General features: G+C 43.7%; 1 protein-coding gene across 2 annotated transcripts in view; it reads left to right on the top strand.

The window, feature by feature from the left end:
• Positions 1 to 182: 182 nt before the first annotated feature.
• POLR3GL (RNA polymerase III subunit GL) overlaps positions 183 to 19,892 on the top strand; it is a 33,947-nt gene continuing 14,237 nt past the window's right edge. The window contains exons 1-3 of one of the 2 annotated variants that reach the window (XM_078772048.1): positions 183 to 405; positions 2,730 to 2,859; positions 11,770 to 11,838. In XM_078772048.1, the coding sequence (XP_078628174.1) occupies positions 286 to 405; positions 2,730 to 2,859; positions 11,770 to 11,838 (319 nt within the window). In that variant the 5' untranslated portion in view covers positions 183 to 285. The remainder of the gene's footprint in view (positions 406 to 2,729; positions 2,860 to 11,769; positions 11,839 to 19,892) is intronic. The other variant, XM_068106620.2, reaches the window with a different exon arrangement.

Below are 19,892 nucleotides of genomic sequence, written 5' to 3'. Positions count from 1 at the left end.
TTCGGAGACACTACAACTCATACTGGAGGTGTACATCACAATTTTTAGCTTTACTGGCACTGCTTCCCTCTCCTATCCTGTCCTTGTTTGTTATTTTTAACGAACAAAAACACAGCACAAGTCAAAATGGAAACACGTGCTTAGAGAAAACTAGTGGGTTTGATATTTAATATGATTAATGTACTCTGCAAGTGCATGCTCGTTACACTACGTCATATAATAATAGACTAATAGTAGTGCTGTTGCGACGGAGTGACCCGGCTGTGGTGGTCGGAGGACGGTGGGATGGCCGGGATGGGCCGAGGTCGTGGCCGGGGCCAAATGACGTTCAACATCGAGGCGATCGGTTTCGGTAAAGGGGAAGCGCTTCCGCCAACGGCATTACAGCCTCCGCCGTTGTTCCCTGTACGTTCCTCCCTCCCCGTTTGTAATATCTCTGTGTCTTGTTCTTAGTTTACTAACTATAACAAACTTTACCGACTTGTGCCCATCTCGATTGTAAATTTCTCGTCTTGTTTTTCAACATCATCATTTTTATGAACCAAAAGATGTGAAGAGCGAAAGATTTCAACAGCGTTCGTTCTCTTCTTCCGTACAGATGGTATTGATAATGATCATCATCATCATCTTTGTGATAATCATCATCATGATGATTATCTTTGTGATCATCATCATGGTGATCATCTTTGAGATCATAATCATGATAATCATAATCACTATAATCAGCATCATCATGCTCACCACCATTATCACTATCATTATCGTGATCATCATCTTGGTGATCACCTTTGTGATCATAATAATCATAATCACAATAATCATCAGCTTCATCATCATCATCATCACCACCATTATCACTATCATTATTGTGATCATCATCATGGAGATCATCTTTGTGATTATGATCAGCATGATCATAAATCAGCATAATCCTCTATCACTATCGTTATCATCATGGTGATCATCTTTGTGATCATGATCATCATCAGCATGATCATCATTATCACCATCATTATCATGGTGATCATCGTTGTGATCATAATCATGATCGTCATCAACATGGTCATCATCATCAACATCATCATGATCACCATCATTATCATGATCATCATCACCGTGAGGATCTTCATGATAATCATAATGATGATGATCATCATCATCATGATAGCTATCATTATCATGATTATGATGATGATCATCATCAGGTTTCCTCTTGATCTGCAGGTGGAGCCACGTGTTGATGCTGTCTAACCTTAGCACGAGTGCGCATGTCGAGAGTTCGCGCAGTGAAACTCCCTTTACTTCCCAATGTTTGTCCACTCCCCTCTTGAAGGCAGTGACTGTTGGAGGCTACTCCATGCTGCTACTACTCTGACTAAAGGAGTGATTCAGTCAATTTCTGATCACATGGTACACTGCTGGGGTAAATAAGTATTGCGAGTTAATCCTCTCAATGTCACGTTCCAGCTTGAAGACCGGAATCATGTCCCTATGGAGTGTTCTCTAATGTAGGGACTTCCTTAACCCCTTCAGTAGGGAGGTTGTGTCGTTCATGGATGGGTTTGGTGGCATGTCGTTGGACTCGCTCTACCTTGTCTGCATCCATGGTGCATCTTGGATTCCAGATTATCACCCATCCTTTCGGCTGTTTAATCCCACGCTAATGAGCGATCAGCCGCTCGGATCTTATTTCTCAAAAATTCCCTCTGCCAATGATGCTACTCCACAGCATTATGCTGCAAACAAGAGGAAGAAGATCTGGATGTGAATATAATGAATGTTTTTGACTGCCCTGCCTGGGTCTTTGGCAATTAATGTGGTACCATTGTCAAATTTGTTTGATTTGTGGTTTGAGAGGAGATGCCAAACTGACACACAGACATTGGGTCCCTCGGATGGACATTAAACGTCGTCCCATCTGCCGGCATTCGTTCACGGAATTCGAAGATCCCATGGTGTCCTTCGCGAAGAGTAGGCGAGCTGGCCAAATTCCTGCGCTAACCAGCAGAGGGCTTTTCATCAGCGGCACAGGTGTGCCCTCAGCCAATGATGCTACCCCACAGCCTTGTGCTCCATACGAAAGAAGAAGCACCACACAACCTCACTGGTCTTCTCACCGTTTTGTACATCTTCACTTTAAGCTTCATCATTCTTATGTCTCCCACAACTGCCACATCCCTCCACTTCTTCCACACTGACCCTTACATCTGCCTCACATTCTCCTTTCTCATCAATTGTCGATGCTACGTAGTTAAACCTCTCCACCTGCTTCCGTTGTTCGTTTACCAGATAGCTGAGTACCAATCATTGAGGTAACCCTACCTTGATTTCAAACTATGGAACAGCAATGTGTGGCCCTGCCGAACCCCCAAAAATGGTGAAACTAGTTGTTAGCTTCCCTCTCCATCGACCTCGTGACAGCATTTGATCTTGGCATCTTCGCACTGCAAGAGGCCCTTCTGGAGATGCAGTGATGATGTCTTCGTGACGGTATCATCACGGCATTTGTCCAGGTCAGATAACTTTATTAATCGAACGACAAATGCAAAGACATACAGGTAAGAGTCTCGGCCACTCTGCCAGTCAATCGGAAACTCACCTGTCAATTCAGCTGTTGTTCTTGCGCTTGTTTCCACTTCCTTGTACATTGTGTTGCTGACTGTGAGTTTTCCTTTTTTTGCAAAGTTATTTTAATTGGTACCTCAACATGTTTTGTTGTTTCCATGTAGCTACGTCAGAATCTGCCTCTGCCCTTGCAAACTGGTGAGGAGACAGATTACCAGGTGGCCCTAAAGCAAGAGTTCAGACTCGCAATGAAATGTCTTCCATATTTCCTGAAGATTGAGATGAAGAAAAAAGGTGGTTTTTTTTGTTTGCTTTTTCTATCTATTTATGGTAAGATGATGTCACTGTTATACGACTTCTAAATATTTACTGTCGTCTCATTTGGGTATTTCTGCATCGTTTCTCACATTGCTTACTCGATGTCACACATATAGACGGGTCAATATACTGCCTGACCCCAAAAAAATTGCAAATTTTTGTTTTTGCTTATTTCTAGTAGTTTATGAAGTGGAAGACAACATATTAAAAGTTGGACAATTTTGACGCATGGGAAAGTCCCTCAGTGACGTCAGAAAACAAGATGGCTGCCGGCAGATAAAACGTAAAAAAATTGACTGATAATCATCAGACCACTAACAATTTAAAGTAAATTTTGCACCAATATTTGTATTATGATCGTTGCTGGTAGTTTATCCAGTGCTAATCCTGAGACCATTCGCAATTTAAAGTAAATATTTGCACAAATATATGTTCTTTGATTGTTTCTGCCAGTCTATGACATGGAAAGCCACATATAAAAAATTGGACAATTTTGACACATGTGGAAGTACCATATGCCTTCTAGTCTTAGATTCCAGTTTCATCGTCCTCCTCCTCCTCCTCTATGTCTGGTTCAACACTCATATTGTCACAGTTGCTGTCCTGGCAATGTCCACATGCACTGGTGCACTCTAATCCATGCTTCCTACATGAACACCTTAGTGTTTTGCACCCCCCTGAACAGTTGCAGTGAATCATCTGAAGTAGTATGTCTGGAGCAGGGCTTTTGTCTGTCATCACTGGAACAAGTTTTCCTCCTTCTACCTTCCATCCCCACTCCGTTGGCTCCATTCCACAACAAAGGCCCATCCATTCCATTACCTGGTAATAGGTCCACAGAGAATGAAACTTGCAGGCAGCGGATGTGGGTGGCAGTCTTTCAGGAGTGACAAATGCCTTAGCCCTTGCAACCTTTTTGCAGAGAATGTTGTATCTGATCGATGCCAATGAGTCGTTCTGATTTGCTTTAAACAATGCCACCATTGCTCTGCAGCCTGCAGTTTCAATAACATCCTGACTCTGCTGTGGTTTACAGAACACCTTTGAGCTGTCTATCAGTTCCTTTTCTTTCTTGATGATTCTTTGAAACCCTGACTTCTTTCCAATCCCAAAGACACGAGACGTTGCGTCACAGCCAGTTAATGCATGAAGGAACAATATATCTCTGCAGGCTGCATTTCCAAGTATCTGCTGAAGGACTTTGATATTGTAGACATTTGATTTTGCCTTGTCAGAACGGAAATAGAGTTCAATGCAGTTTGTCTCCACCATATAGAAGAGCAGGAGGAGAAGGAGATCTGTATCTTCTCCAATGAGGGTTGTAGATCTGGAAGCCGCATTTGCGACGGCCGCTTTTGCAATCTCAACATCAGCATCTCCCTCTGCTTGGATCACCTCACAGCCTTCCTTGTGCAACACCTCTATAATCAACAGTATCATTGCCTGCTTGTTTGACTCATTCGACAGAAAGTCCTCCTTTTTCCCAACAAATTTTGTTGACTCCGTAATGTTAACCTTGGTGGCATTCTTGTTTCTATTCCGACGTTGATGAGAACAGTCCTTTGTGCTTGGCCCAGCCTCATAACCATCAAACACAACAGTAGCTTTGCCATAGTGTCGTACTGTAAATGAGGCATATTCATCTGCAATGGAACTGTAGGTGAATCCCTCTGTCCACTTTAAGCGGTGAATAAGTGATCCCCCGTCAAAAACATAGTGATCTGTTCCTGGAACTGTCTGGTTGACAGCATTGTCAGATTTGGTTGTAGCATAATTCCTTATTGCCTCCGCCAACTGTGGTTTATCTGGCTGGCGCAGGATGTTTTTTGCCTCAAAAAGAGACATTGGGTATGGGCAGAGTTCATATTTCATCACTTCACCTATCTGGAGATCTCCCGTCTGTGACACCACTAAGAACCTCTGGAATAGTAACGCTGGATCTATTGTGCGGTCCTCAGCAACTTTGACTGCCCTGCTGAATGCAAGTGTCTTGGCTTTAGAACTCCTTTTGTGTGAATAGGAGTAAGCTGGGTGATCATCCATCTTCTTGACAATGTCACTACCTACTTTGAATAGGTCATGAACATTGACATCCTCATTTGCAGTAACCCCTGTGATGATATTGCGCAATGACTTGTCATCAGAAAATGGTGTGAAGCTGTCCAGTTTTTCGGCAACTTTGCCACGATCAGCTTCATCTCGACTCACCCTGGATGTTGTCAACTCCTTATGTTGTTCACTTGTTGAGTAGCTACTCGAGGTCAGTTCTTGCATAGCAAGGTTGTAGGAGGACGATATGGTTGAAGACAGAGTCCAAACTGCTCTCTGGTGCTCTGACATCCCACTTCCTCGAGTCAGCCCCCCTTGGCTTTTCAGTGAGCGCATTAATGTCTGTTCTATCACAAGATCAGAGCCTAGGCCAGCCCAGTATTGGTCACTGCGCCGGATTACATGATAACCAGATTGGAACTTCTGATGAACCTCAGGGTTGTCATCCTCTAACGCAAGCATCTTCTCGAGATAGAGTCGAGCTGACTTCAGGTAATTGGGATGGCCAGCAGCTGCAAATATCGGCAAGCAAGCTGATATGGCTTGGAGATGCATCTCCCAGGACCCCGTCCGATCAGCTGCCACAAGTGCCCTTGCAATTCCCAACATACGCTGGTAGTTGATCCAAAGTGCACTGGTTTTCGAGTCCTTTGCAAGTTTATTCCTTTCCTGATTCAATCTATTGTCAATGAAATGAATGCACTCTGATTGCAACACAGACTCTATAGTGTCACTTTCGACAGTCTCCAGGGAAATGTACAGTCGCTCCAGTTCTGCCACTTGTTCTTGAAACCCAGGGTCAACTTCCACAATCTTGCCAACAACCTGACGTGTAAGACACTGATCCACAAGCAAATGGCCACGAAAAGCACGTTGCACCGCCTTCCCACTCAGCATGTGCACAACAGCATTTTGACCATACACTGTTTCCAGGATCTCTTTCAGTCCACTTCCATCCATCAAACTTCCAATGGCACCCAACAAATTCATTAATGTGTGGAAGCTCCCAAGCAGTAGCACTGCATTATGGATTGGGTTATCAGCAGGAAGAGCATTCACTATCTCAGAGGCCTTCCAAAACAGCGGTTGGTCAAATGTGATGATTGCTGGCATGTTGTGTTTTGATGCAAGTTTGCTCAGGTAATCAAGAGTTGACAAGATGCAGGTTTTGTCACCTGGGTTCATATCAATCATTGGGAGAAACTGTATTGAGGCTTTCCCTGGGTGATCACACTCCTCATGCAGAAAGTGCATCATGCCTTGCCAATTTGGTGCACTCTTTTCAAAGCAAAATGACATCTCCCATAATATGTCAATTGGGCGATCACAAATTGATAACAAAGGGAGGGGCTGAAATTTGAGGTTGCGGTTGACGTGCTCTGCATAGCGGTAATCTATTATATTGATCTTCGTCAGTTCGACGAGCTTCCTGTCAGACATTTTCTTTCTAGATATGATGTGGCTAGATTGACGCCCTGGTGTAATAGCTGCTATCATGCCCATCCCATGAAAGGTACCCTTTCCATCCAACGTTATGATGTTGTGGTCCACATTGTCTCCAGCAAATAACAAGGATGTATCAAGAATGTCGGTGTCACCTCCAAACACATCCGGAGCAAGAGAAGAGGCTGCATTTACTTCAAACCGTTGCACTTCGGAGTAAGATGAGGAAAAGCCAAAGGTTGATAGACTATCTATCAAGAAACGAGACCTATACAAGTGATGCATTTGCACTGCAAGACCAAGCTGCAATGGTGCAATTACAGCCCTTGGACGCACTGCTTGGATGACTGCTTGTCCAATACCAGCAACCTCCCTAGATGTATCTTTCCCGACCAAAAGATGCTGCAGCAAGAATCGCAGGCTAGTTGGGACATACCCCAATGCAGCAGTAAGGCTTAGGTCTGCAGTAGTTGGGTATGTATCCCCATGTGGTGCAACTGTTGTTTTTATGTCACTTTTTATTAGTTTTGCAGCAGTCTGAAGAATTGCACGTTTTTGTGCTTCTTCATCATCTTCTCGTGGTGCATTGTAGTGGTCACGGAGGATCTGGGACATTTTTTCTCTGAATGTCACAATGTCTTTTAAGCCTCTACCCTCTGCCATGAATATAGATTCACCATATCGTTTTTTAAGCTGTTCCTTCATGTATTGGTTCCCATATGCATTGGATTCACTATCGCCCAGGTATTGTTCCATTCTAGCCACGAGGTCTGTAATTGTTAACTGTTCCTCATCATTGTCTTCAAGAAAAGAGCACACCTTATCGAAAGCCTCATTCTGGTCACTGTCCTTAGGCCTTCCCATTTTTCGTCTCTTGTTTGACTCAGTCGGCTTGAACCGTTGTGGAATGTCTCGCATTGTGCGGAAATTAATGTTGCAGGACTTGTGGTACACACAGTCAGCTGCATGGAGATCACCCTCAAAATATTCAATGCGGCCTTGAACAGCAAGGGCCCATTCATCGCTCCTTGTTTTGCAATGAACTGATATAGTTTTAACAAATGCGTCAGTCTTCACGTAGCCAAAACTGGCTGTTTCTGCATGGCCTCGCTTTGGGCCCTCTTCCTTAACTTCAGTGCCGCAGAAAAGGCAATGTGTTTTACTGTCATATGGTCCCAGGGAAATGCGAGCACTCCTCTTGACTGATGGACCTGATTCCGCATGATCCTTCTTGGTTAAAGCAATGTCCTTTTTGTTTATGTGATTCACTCGGCATGATTTGTGAACACTGGTACCAGCTAGAATTCTGATGTCAACACCCCTTTCGGCACTTGCACGGTTGATGCCTTCTGCTCCTTTCTCACGAACTGATACTGTTTCCTCACAGTCCAATCCCCTTTGGCATAAAGGGCAGGTCTCTTTACCATATAAAGAGTTCATTTTCTATCTCTGAAAATACAAAAATGAGATCTTTTAGAAGCATGCAGTCAATTTACATTGGCCATATACATTGAATGCCATCAGAGCATTCTCCGCCCCTGAAACTGAGATATTTATGTAAGATATATATTAGGAGGAAACATACTATGGAATAATCTGCATAGTGGTCATCCCATTGCTTTCTGCATCTGAAATGAATTATATACAAGGGCTCTGTTGCTTAGTCACAAGGTGCACCAGGAAAAGATATGTATAGTCCAGAAGAAAAACATACTGATAGAACCCCCCCCCCCCCCCTTCCCCCAATCAACTGGTCCCATTCCTATTAAATAAATATGCATCCCCACAACTCTAGAACCTGGAAAATAAATACCATCATACACTACAGTTGTAGGAGTACAAAATACATGTAGAATATATGGGGCAATTGTATGCATAGGCCTACCTGTCTTTTTGCTACTGCCTTGGCCTTGGTTGTATTGTACTGTATCTCCTTGGTTGTATTGTATTGCATCTCCAATGTTTACCATACAACGTTGTCCAATTGAGTCCTAATTAGGTGTAATTAACTCATTCATGTGGAGTTGTTACTCAGTCAAGCTGCACAACTACCAGTGAGGAATTAGGTCATTAGCCTACATGCTGGGAGGTCATATTGTTAAAGACATGTGTCAGGTAGCAGATGTAAACATTGTTAAAGACACGAAACAAGTGTTATAAAATGTTGCCTTTGCAGCTGGTCTCAGTGGAACAAATTAATTTATATAAACAAAAAGAAACAAAAATAAAAAACCAAAGACGTTTTCGACGTAGTGAATCGTGCATGGTTTTGTGACATTTTTATCATGTCAAAAATTTTTACTTTCCCATGGTCCATTTCTGTCCAACTTTTGATATGTTCCTAAGTAAGTCTTAAAATATAAGGAAATGCAATAAAACTAAAATTTGCAATTTTTTTGGGGTACGGCTGTTCTGGTTGTATATTGACCCGTCTAATACTGCGTCAACTAATCGTCAATTCAGTTTAAGACCCCGACATGTCGATGTCCTTCTTGGTTGAGAGAGATGAACTAACCACCATGGGAAGCAAGGTGAAGCGACATTTTGGGCATGAACCCTTCTTCAAAGCAAGAGGAGCTCTTCTTCAAACCTCTTGCTTTGAAGAAGGTCTCCCCTCCTTTCCCACAGCAGTTAACAAACATCTGGAAACATTCACACTCAGAACCTAAGTGGTGGTTCGTGTGCAACCTGTGGGTGCTTACCTGCATCATTTTCTGGACGTGCGATGAAGTGCCCCTATTACCAGTAAGCTGGTACTCATTTTGCCTAACTCAGGAGGATGACAGGCTGAGTCAACCCACCTGGTGTTATTAGTCCCCTACCGGTGTACACCGGAGTGGACTATAGGTTTGCACTCCGTCCCTCCGTCTGCCAGTCTGTCCGTCCGTCGCGCAAAGAACAGTTTTATGGACTTTTTTTTCTAAACTCTTAATGTTAGTGATTTCAAACTTGGTACATGGTTTCCTCATGATAAGTTACAGATCAAGTTCGAACTTCACGACGTTTCGATCATTTTTGACAAAGTTATCGCACTTTGAACTTTGGTAATTTCCCCAACGGTTTTCCGGATGACAGACTGCTGGTAGGGGACATGTATTGCAGCGCAATACTCAGAATGCTTGTTTCAATGGCACGACAGGTTCAAACTCAGGACCATAAGATCTCAAGCCAGCCACTTTAACCAACAACTTTAACCAACAACAGGCTATGGAACAGAACTGGGAACAGTTAGAGGGTAAATAAATAAGTCCCAGGGGTTCAGGATGGGGGAGGTCCCCAATTCTCTCGATGTAAATGTATGTCTTATAGCGCCACCTGGTGGAAGCCTGTTTTACCAGTCATAATAAAATATGACGTAGACGTCATAAAAGTTGGGAAATTAACTCGTCCATAAGTCCGAGTTCTTTGCCAGTATAATTAATTTAACAGCCTTGTCAACTCGTGATCTTACTTAACGGAACGCTTTATGATTGCATGAGTACGTTTTCTAAATTTCAACCCAATAAAACCAAAATTATTCTCTGACTCCAGTTCAGTTATTTTCAAATTTCCTTCTAGGATAAAAAATTATGTATACGTAGTCACGCACGCATGCACACATCCAGCCTCAGCTCTTCTACCGAGTGGTAACTCAGTTGCTCTAAAAGATTCAACCCTTTGCTTTGCATGTGCATTCCTATTATAGTGTGGAGGTGTGATTTTCTTGCTACTAAAACAACAAATACAATTTACTCTGGAGTAGCTAGGGGTCATTTATCGATACAATTTGGAAAAAAGATGGGATTTGTAACTTATTGAGGGGTGTGGAGAGGGTAAGAGGCCAACCTGGAATCAGTTACGTGTACCATCTATTACAAAAAGGTGTGTGCAGGTGTGCATGCCACGCTTTGTTATTTTACTATAATCGATTCTCTTGGAACAAAAATTTGTGTCTGTTTAATCACAGAAATGCCTGTTCTAAAAGCCAGTTTTCCAGATGGAAGAAGAATAAGCAGGACCTGGAGCTTTAATGTAGCAGTTCCAATGCTATAACAGCAGGAACCCTTAATAATAAAGCGTGACAGTCACGGAATTACACAAAATTATATATCTAATACATTCTCGAGGTGATAGGAAAATCTATAATAGAACACGGAAGAAGCACATAATCGACAACAACCACGGTCATGCTGACAGCAGCAAATAGAAATACACTAATTAGAGCGCATACCTGTCAGGTGCTGAACATTTTACATTTTGTATCCACTGATAGGCCGGATCTGCATCCGGACCTGCACCAAAATCAAATCGGCTTGTTCTTGTCACCTACTTACTCATCCACCAAGTTTTGTCATAATCCGTCCACAACTTTTTGACATTATCGTTTTTGGCCATATATTGCGCCATATGTCGTTTTTGGCCCTATCATTCAACGGTGAAGAATCGTTTAAAAATTATAGTAAACGGATCTTCTCCAACATCTAATCAATTCGTCCATATCACACACCCAACCTGTCCACCAAATGTCGTCCGAATTCGTCCACAATTTTTTGAGTTCTCCTACTCACAGACAGCCACACAAACAGACAGGGGGTGTAAACATAACCCCCAACCACCTTTGGTTGTGGAGGTAACAACAACAACGTGCTATAAAAGATCCTTTTTTCATGTGTGTCACTTCATTTAGACCTCCTCATTGAGACTCACAGATATACATTTTTCGATAAGAGAGATGTTTGTCTGTCTGTGTCACCATTTTTCTCAGAGATGGCCAAAGGGTTCTCTGTCAAACTTTCAGAGGTGAATAGTGAGTGTTGGAGGGTGTTGTGGGCAAAAATAATAAACTATGTGTAAAGTGCAACATGCTATGTTTTGATTGAGCCGGTCAGCAAAGCGACGGGTAGGCACAAAGTGGGTGTACTAGTAACAATACATTTAGAATTGTACCCTGAATTTCACCTGTATAATTATAGACCCTGAGTTTGGAGAGCACACAAAAATAGTAAGTACGGAAATTTTGGGATGGAATTTAAGGGCCATAATTGTGGGGGAAAGGTTGGGGGGAACAGGGGGGACAGGAGAGATGTGAATAAAGATCTTGCAGCGAGGAAGAAAGGTTTTTAAAGTTTACTTCTTATATTTTGTGATTGTACTTTATGGTCGATAAAAAGCAGATTATTATTATTATAATTCCTGGAATGCACAATTATTTAAGGTTCTGCAGGCTAGTTTAACTAAACGAGGCTTGGTTAAATGGCTTCAATACAATAATAAAAATTGTGAGAGTTTGTAAATTTTATTTATTTATTATGATTTACATACTGACTTTTGTTGTCTTCCTTTTGAATAGTGAAATGCACTATTCAAAACAAACCTGATTATAATTGTGTTTTCTTTTTAATCATACACTGACAGATATTGTGCGGTATTCTGACAAGTATCACAGCAAAGGAGCTGGTGATTTGGCTTCGGAATGGGTGCCTGGTGAGTTACTATTGCCAAAATAGATAGTGGAATGTCATTGTTTTTCAGCGCACCACTAACTCATGTATGTATGCATGTATATATGTATGTATATATGTATGTATGTATATATGTATTTATATGTATATATTGTTACGGTTTTGCGCGACCCTCGTTCCCTTACCAAGGGGAGATTAAGCCCCTTGTGCTCCTTGGGTCGTCGCAACCGCGAGACTTGAGTCGCCACTCCCGGGCAGATGCAGGACAAGGTTTCAGGACAATTCTTGCACGTACCTAAGTACCTACGCCGCCGCGGAAGCGGGGATCAAGTCTCGCACGAACTACGCGTAATTTGAATACACCCGAGCGGATTGTGTACCACATGGTCCATGCTATTATCTTGTTATTGGAACCCGATTCGAGCGGTATAATTCATACCACGCTTAGCCAATAGATGGAAATGACGGGAACGATCAAATAGAAGGAAGAACACAGGTTTATTTACAGCTATACAAGGTGAAGAGACACAGAGCAGGCACTTAAACAGTCGTAACTTATCGCCCAGACAATGGGCCCATTCACACTCACAGGGGGATGAAGGAAGGAAATGTTCATGCGCTGAACGCACCGGCTTTGTCGTTCAGGAGCAGCTCATGCGGCGTGGCCCCCTGCGGTCACAGCACGTCCCCCGACGAAGGCAGGCAGGCAGGTGGGAGGGATCCTCGCAGCGCGTATCTCGAACAAAGGCAGGCAGGAAGATATGCGCGTCTCTCGCCCGGCACGGCAGTCCTTCACAGCGCGATTAATACAACGGCGCGCTTTCACCCTCGAAACCCAACAGAGGATCTGCCTCAAGCTCAACCGAGCATTTAACTTGTAACCCAATTCAACAACGCGCACTCAGAACTCTTAACTTGGTTCAGCACACCTCTCCTCAGAACTTTACGAGCTCATACGCGTCTCCTCTCCCCTCATAACTTGGGTCCCTGAACTCCGCCTCATGACTGAGGCGGGGGCTTCGCGCAAAGGGTTATATTGCCATGCCCTTAGCCTGCATCGAATGTTCCAAACCACGCCTTTGCCACAGTCATAAGCCACTCCCCTCGAGCCCTGATTGGCGGCTCGTGCTTACCGTCGCTCCCATTCTTCCTGATCCACCTTCCTTCGGCCTGGATCGACTTGTCAGGCCGGCCTCGTGGTATTTCGCGCCAAAACCACCGCAATCAAGGCATCATTGTATTGGAAGGACACCAAACTCTCATTATTCTACTCAATGCAAAACTACACATAGGAAAGGTCTACACTTACTAAGAAATAACTGAGCTTAAACGAGGCTACATGTTGTAGTGTAACTAAACTATGAGGGGAAAATTAACCTTTTATTGCACAACCACAAAACTGCAACAATATGTATGTATGTGTTTATATATATATATATATATATATGTGTATATATATATATATGTGTATATATATATATATATATATATATATATATATATATATATATATATATATATGTATATATATATATGTATATGTATGTATGTTTTCCAATTTAGTGACTCAATATACAAATGCTGTTCAATTTTCAAGTCAATCGGATGAAAAATGGCGATTTTAGAAATTCGATCTCCAGATGACTTTTGACCTTTGAACTCAAAATCAATAGGCTTCTCAATTGTGACGACCTCTACAACTTGGTGAAATTTAATGACGATCGGTTTAGAATTGTGACCTGTAGGCCGGTGACAAACAAACAAGAAGACGTCATGCAGAGCACGATCCTTGCAAAATCCATCCCCAACCACCCACCCCCCCCCCACCCCCCACCCTCCAAAAAAAGGTTGCCATTGACCCATCAAATTGTCCATTTCATCAAGATTAAAATTGACGATCTTGATCAAAGCTCGGGTTAATAGGATGAAAATTGATGATTTTTCAGATGAAAATTGATTTTGGAAGATTGACCTTGAGTTGACCTTTGACCTTTTGACTTCAAAAATAGTTTTTTTACCACTAAGTGACTCAATGTGCAAATGCTGTTCAATATTCAAGCCAATCAGATGAAAATTGAAGGTTTTTCAAATGAAAATGGATGATTTTGAAAGTTTGACCTTGAGTTGAACTTTTTACCCCAAAAATAGTTGGTTTCCCAATTTAGTGACTCCATATACAAATGTTGTTCAATTTTTTTCAAGGCGATCGGATGAAAAATGGAAATTTTAGAAATTTGACCTCCAGATGACTTTTGACCTTTGACCTCAAAATCAATAGGCTTCTCATATGTGACGACCTCTACAACCTGGTGAAATTTCATGATTATCTGTTTAGAATTGTGACCTGTAGGCGAGTGACAGACAAACAGGCAGAATAACAAACGCAACCGACCAATATACTTCAAAAATCTTCGATTTTGCAAGTAACAAACAGACAGTCGGGGGTGAAAACATAACCTCCATCCACCTTCGGTGGCGGAGGTAATTAATTTCCAAGTTGGATAACCATTTAATTACATCAGGGAAATGCTGAACAGATGGGTTGTTGTTGCTTGTCAACTTCCTCACATGAGATTACGATGTCTTTAATGGCCCCAATTATTCCTAGCTTTTGTGGAGTTGACCAAGAAAATCTTTCACCAACTGGCTGGCCAAGCCTGGCGTTTAACTGTAAGTGACAATAATTTGCTATTTTTTTTCAGGGCACAGGCAATAACTCGCTTGCTGTTCGTGAAAGACACCTTGGGATATTTAATGTTCTCCAACCAATGCTCGCAGATGGTTTGACGTCCATCCAACTCAGCTTTTGACATCCGTCCAATAGACGGCGCACTTTTTTATACAATTCCATGTCTGCTAATCACTAATCTTAGTTTATAGTCGGGTCAGTAATCATACTCGGACTATAGTGTGCAATGGTTAGGAGTGTGAGGTTACGAGTGTGCTCCCTCTGCACCGTACCCTCTGCACCACCCCGCCAGTGGCAATTATATTGTCGTGTTCCCGTTGCTTAACACCCCTGGGGACAAATAGCCAATCGAGCTTTACACTCCGAGGCGTTCAGTCAAACAATGGCGGCTCTTCTTTACACGCGCGGGAACGGAGGGTGACGAAGCTTACCTGGAAGGCCGGACGCGGCATTGGGTTCCCGAACCACTGACAAATAAACAGGACAGGACAAGGAATGAAAGTTCAACAAATAAGGGATTTAATAAAAATAATGCCAGGGAACAAGAAATGTGCAGTACTAAAATTCCTATTTAGGGTGCCCCCACACAGACACGTAAAACACACAAGGGGATAAATAACTGAAAATAATAAATGTGTGTGTGTGATGAATGTTAGCGGGTACTCGGCTCTGGTCCCCTTGACCGTCCGGGGTCGTCGCAGGCCCCGCGTCCCTGTGCGGGAAAACACGCTTTGGGTGGGGTGAAGGCCATCCAACTCCCCACGTGGAATGTTTGTGGGAGACATGTGGAGTTCATGGTCACAGCGGCCTCTGTTTTGGATTGATAAATGCAAGCACCTTTGTACTCTATCTCGCAAAAGGAAACATTAAAGGTAAGGCTGGACATCAGTATATGCTGACCATCATGTTTGCTTCCACTAGGTTCCCAGAAGTGGTGCCTCTTAGGAAAATTACTGCGACAGTTATTGCGAAGGCCTTGATTAAAAATTTCACCCTGGTTGGCCTACCTAAGTCATCCAGTCTGATCAGGGTTCCAACTTCATGTCAAACCTTTTTCAGCAAGTGGTACACCTGTTGGGAGTGAAACGAATGAGGTCAAGTACTTACCATCCCAAGAGCCAAGGGGCATTGGAAATGTTTCACCAGACATTAAAGAATATGATCAGAACTTACTGCTTTGAATGTGATAAGGATTGGGACGATGGAATATTGGAATGCCCTTATTGCTGTTTGCTATGAGGGAATCTGTTCAGGAGTCATTGGGATTCAGTCCTTTTGAACTTGTGTTTGGACACACGGTTCGAGGACCTTTGAAACTGGTGAAAGAACAGTGGCTACAGGAGGAGTCGCAGTCAACTGTGTCAGTATGTGACAACTGTTAGGCACAGATTGGCTAAGGCCTGTGAAGTAGCGAGAGGAAACTTGAAAGCAGCACAGGATAAAATGAAAGAGAGACATGACAAGACTTCTCAGATAAGAAATTTCAGTCCTGAGGACCGAGTGCTAGTGTTGCTTCCAGTTCCAGGTCAGCCGCTACAGGCTAGGTATTTTGGTCCCTATGCCATCGAAAGGAGGGTCAATTAAATGGAATATGTGGTGGCAACTCCAGACCGATGGAAAAAGCAGCAGCTGTGTCACGTGAACCGACTGAAGAAATATTATGAGAGGAAGCCTGTGGAAAGAATGGCTCCTGTCTCACCTGTCGTACCTGTAGTCGGTGTGCAGGAGAATCCAGAGTTGGAGGCCAGTGTGAGGTTCAATAGCATTGATGACCAGGCTTGCCCCAGATTGACGACCACTGAAGTGTTAAGGAACCTAGACCAGAAATTAGGTCATTTGACGGGGGAACAACAAGGACAATTATCCAACCTAATTTCTGAGTTTGCACATTTGTTCACAGATGTACCTGGTCGAACCGATCGGGTTTATCATGATATTGATGTGGGGGAGGCCACTCCTGTGAAACAACACCACTACCGGATGAACCCTGTTAAGATGAAATATCTTCAGCAGGAGGTTCATCCAGATTGAATTAATCTTGAGGATTCCTGTGCGTTGTTTTGGAATTTTTGTTGCTTACGGGATTTTCTGAGCCATAGTTTTGATTTGTAGTTGTTGGGTGTGAGTATTACTTTTGGTTGTTAAAGATACTTTTTGTATGGAAAGAAAGTTTTCACCGTGTTCAAACTTTCTTCCTTGAAGGTGGGGAGTGTTATGGATCCGTCACTTCTGCCTTTGTTGTTATTATATACTTGTAGGATTTTTAGTTTCAGGTAATATTGTTGTTAAGATTTTTGTGTGAAATGGAGATGACTTTAGTAAAAGGTAAGATGAAATGTTTGTGGAGGAAAAAGAAAAACGCGGCAAAGTATCCGGAAGAGAAGGGAAGGGAAGGGAAGAGGAGAGAGAAAAGTCGGTAGAGAGAGAGGAGACGGCCATCAGAGAGATACAGCCGTGAGTCGCATCGAGGCTGCGAGCGGACTTTTTTTATATTGGTCGCAAATGGGTTGAGGCTTCCCGAGGGAGGGATTGCATGCGACATCGTCCTATATTGCGAGTGCAATTAAACCTGCGTCTCAGGTTTATCACCAAGTGTGAGTCATTGTTGGAGGGAGCCAGCGCCTCCATTACAGGCCTACACGCCATTTTGTCCTCGAAGAGACTGTCCGCTTGGTGCATCTTGTTTTGTCATTGGGATTCCCATATCAACCTCACAGTGTGGAGCGCCATTGGTTCCCATATCGGCTCAATTCCCATATCAACCTCTCACCTTGTAACTCCTCATACACAGTCGTGCCAATACCTGCCTGTTGTTTTGCCGTTGTGCACTACGTCCACCTTCATCCAGCGTGGGGATTAGTGCACGGACTTTGGGGAATGTTACATTCCACTCACGTTTGGCGTATCGTGAGTTTGTTGCTTTGAGAGCATTGGGGAATGATGGTACCATCATATGTATTGCTCATTTGATGCAAGTGATATTTTCATGGTACTTTCTTTAGTCGTGTTATTATTGTGTATGTGAGAGTTCTTAATACAATTACTTGTTTTGTTCTACAATTGCATTGGTGTGGTTTTACCATGGTTTATTAGAACACTCAAAATAACAAATCTTTCTGCCGTGTTCCCGCTGCAGACTCTGGGGTGCACCGTAACCGGTGTTTGGGGAGGTAATACATAACACAGTCACACATTAATGATGCAATTTGAAAAGTATGTTTGGTGAGATATTTAGTATCCCCATGCTTTTTGAAAAAAAACATTGGTAATGCCCCTGTGCTCACCTGATGGATCCAGGAAACCACTGGTCGGCCTGGATAACACATGAAATATGTAAATTAGCCGATGGGTTAAACAAACTTGTGAAAACACCATGCAGAGATGATTCCTACCAAGTTGCATCTAAATTGGGTGAATACTGTTACAGACGTGGCTTGGATGTTATTTCCCGAGCGGTTTTATGGTATGACCACGTCTGCACAAGTTACCCGATTGTGCCCGAACGTTGACTAATAGCGCTATGCTAGACCAATGAAGGAAAAAGAAGACACACGGCTGGAATTAATACGACACGACACCAGGGATACGGTTCTCAAAGGTTGTTATTACAATAATGCGGAAGGTTTAGATTACAGGGACAAGAGGGAAACATAGGAAGGTGGGCACTTAAACACGCTTATATTAACCCCAACAGACGACAAATAAACGGGACAAGGCTCACTCACACGGGGGTTTGATTGCAACGAAAGCGGGTAGCGATCGCTCCAGGTGCACCTGGGCTCAGGGCAGGATCACGTACGGTCCAGTTCGGTCCAAAGATGCGGGGAGGTATCGTCGCGCTGGGGGTGGCGGTGGCTCCTCTCTCCAAGCTGAGGCGCATCTGACGTCACATCCGGCGCGGGGCCGCGTATATCCGGCGGGGAGTGACACGCCCTCGGCTCGTTAGCTCCGCCTCGTGGAATCGGCACGTTGCTTCTCATTGGGTGCGTGCGGGGGGGGGTTACTGGCTCCGCCCCTGACGAGGAGCTGACAGCCAGCCCCTTCGGGGTAACCCCGTGGAGCGCATGGTCTGGAGCTAATCGAGCCGGTGTGAGGACGCATCCTCCCCCGCTCCGCCGCCATCTCCTCTGTTGTTGTTGTAATTGTTGTTGTAGTTGTTGTTATTGTTGTTGTTTGGGGAAGAAGATGGGAGGAGGTATGGGAAAGGTCCTAAACTCACTACTGGTGCCATATAATCACATTCTGGTGCAACGAAGAGTCATAATTAATGGAAACGAGGCCTTAACTGACATAGATTAAGAATAACTAGGAAGATGTCCGAAAGTTGTCTACGTGTGGTGCGGTGGACCTGGGCACGACATTTAATGGGGGAAGAAGGGGAAGGTCGGCTCTACTGATTGTTATTTACATGCAATGGGACTAGGGAATGGGGGATTGGGGAAAGTTGGGGAGTATTGGAGAAAATAGGGGAATATTTACAAGCGGATATGGAGGCCAAATTCCATATTCGCAACATTGCACCCTTCTCTACCCTCGGGGCGTCCCGACCCGATAAATTTTTACCTACTTTAGTGTGGCACGCAATGTAGTTCCCTCTACTATTAACTCTACCCTGAGTGCGACAGTTTTACAGATATTTACAAATGAGTAAATATGTCCCCCTGCGACGTTGCACCCTTCTCCTCACAGAAACACACCCACAGGATAACCGAATCCGGAAAGAATTCTCAAACTAAACATACAGCCGGTAGGGAGCATTATTTACAAGACTATGCTGCTATTTACACTACGATCCAGGACCTGTTTTTGGAGGAACACATGCAGATGTTATGCATAGAGAGAGCGCGCTTGCCAGCATCGATACACCAACCCACGAGTGCTCTGTGGCCGACGGCCTTTAATAACGTGCAGAGCACCCCATCCGAGCATCAACAGCACCACCCCACCACCAATCGGTGCAGTCACCATTGTTCATTGGAATAAAAATAAATTCGACAACCCCTAACCCTGCAGGTGTCTCTTGCTCTTCTTGTGGTGCACTTGGTGTTAATTAACAGTGGTTCACCTTTATGGCATAGGTGCCACGTTGACCCATAGGTCCTTCCACGGGTGGTGCTTGGCCGCAAAAGAGCTGCGGTCCATTGTGGGTGGCCACAAACATTGCGGTCCATATGGTGTATCGATCCAGGCAGCCAACAGCGAAAGTGCAGGCCCACAACTGCGTAGCCAGCACCTCTCTCTCCTCTCTCTCTACCCCAAAGCCAGATCCTCGGAGGTGGGAGACAAAAGAAGAAACAAGTGAGTAAGGTGGTAAGGGCGCAAAAGTGCACGCAATGTAAGGTGATGCACACTGGGGGCACATGGGAACCAGGTGAGACAGGTACGTT

The sequence above is a fragment of the Myxine glutinosa genome, chromosome 2 (genome assembly GCF_964187855.1).
Source record: "Myxine glutinosa chromosome 2, kmMyxGlut1.1, whole genome shotgun sequence".
In the NCBI taxonomy this organism is placed as follows: Eukaryota; Metazoa; Chordata; class Myxini; order Myxiniformes; family Myxinidae; genus Myxine; species Myxine glutinosa.
The sequence above is the reverse complement of the archived record's forward strand: the minus strand, read 5'-3'. Positions and strand labels throughout refer to the sequence as shown.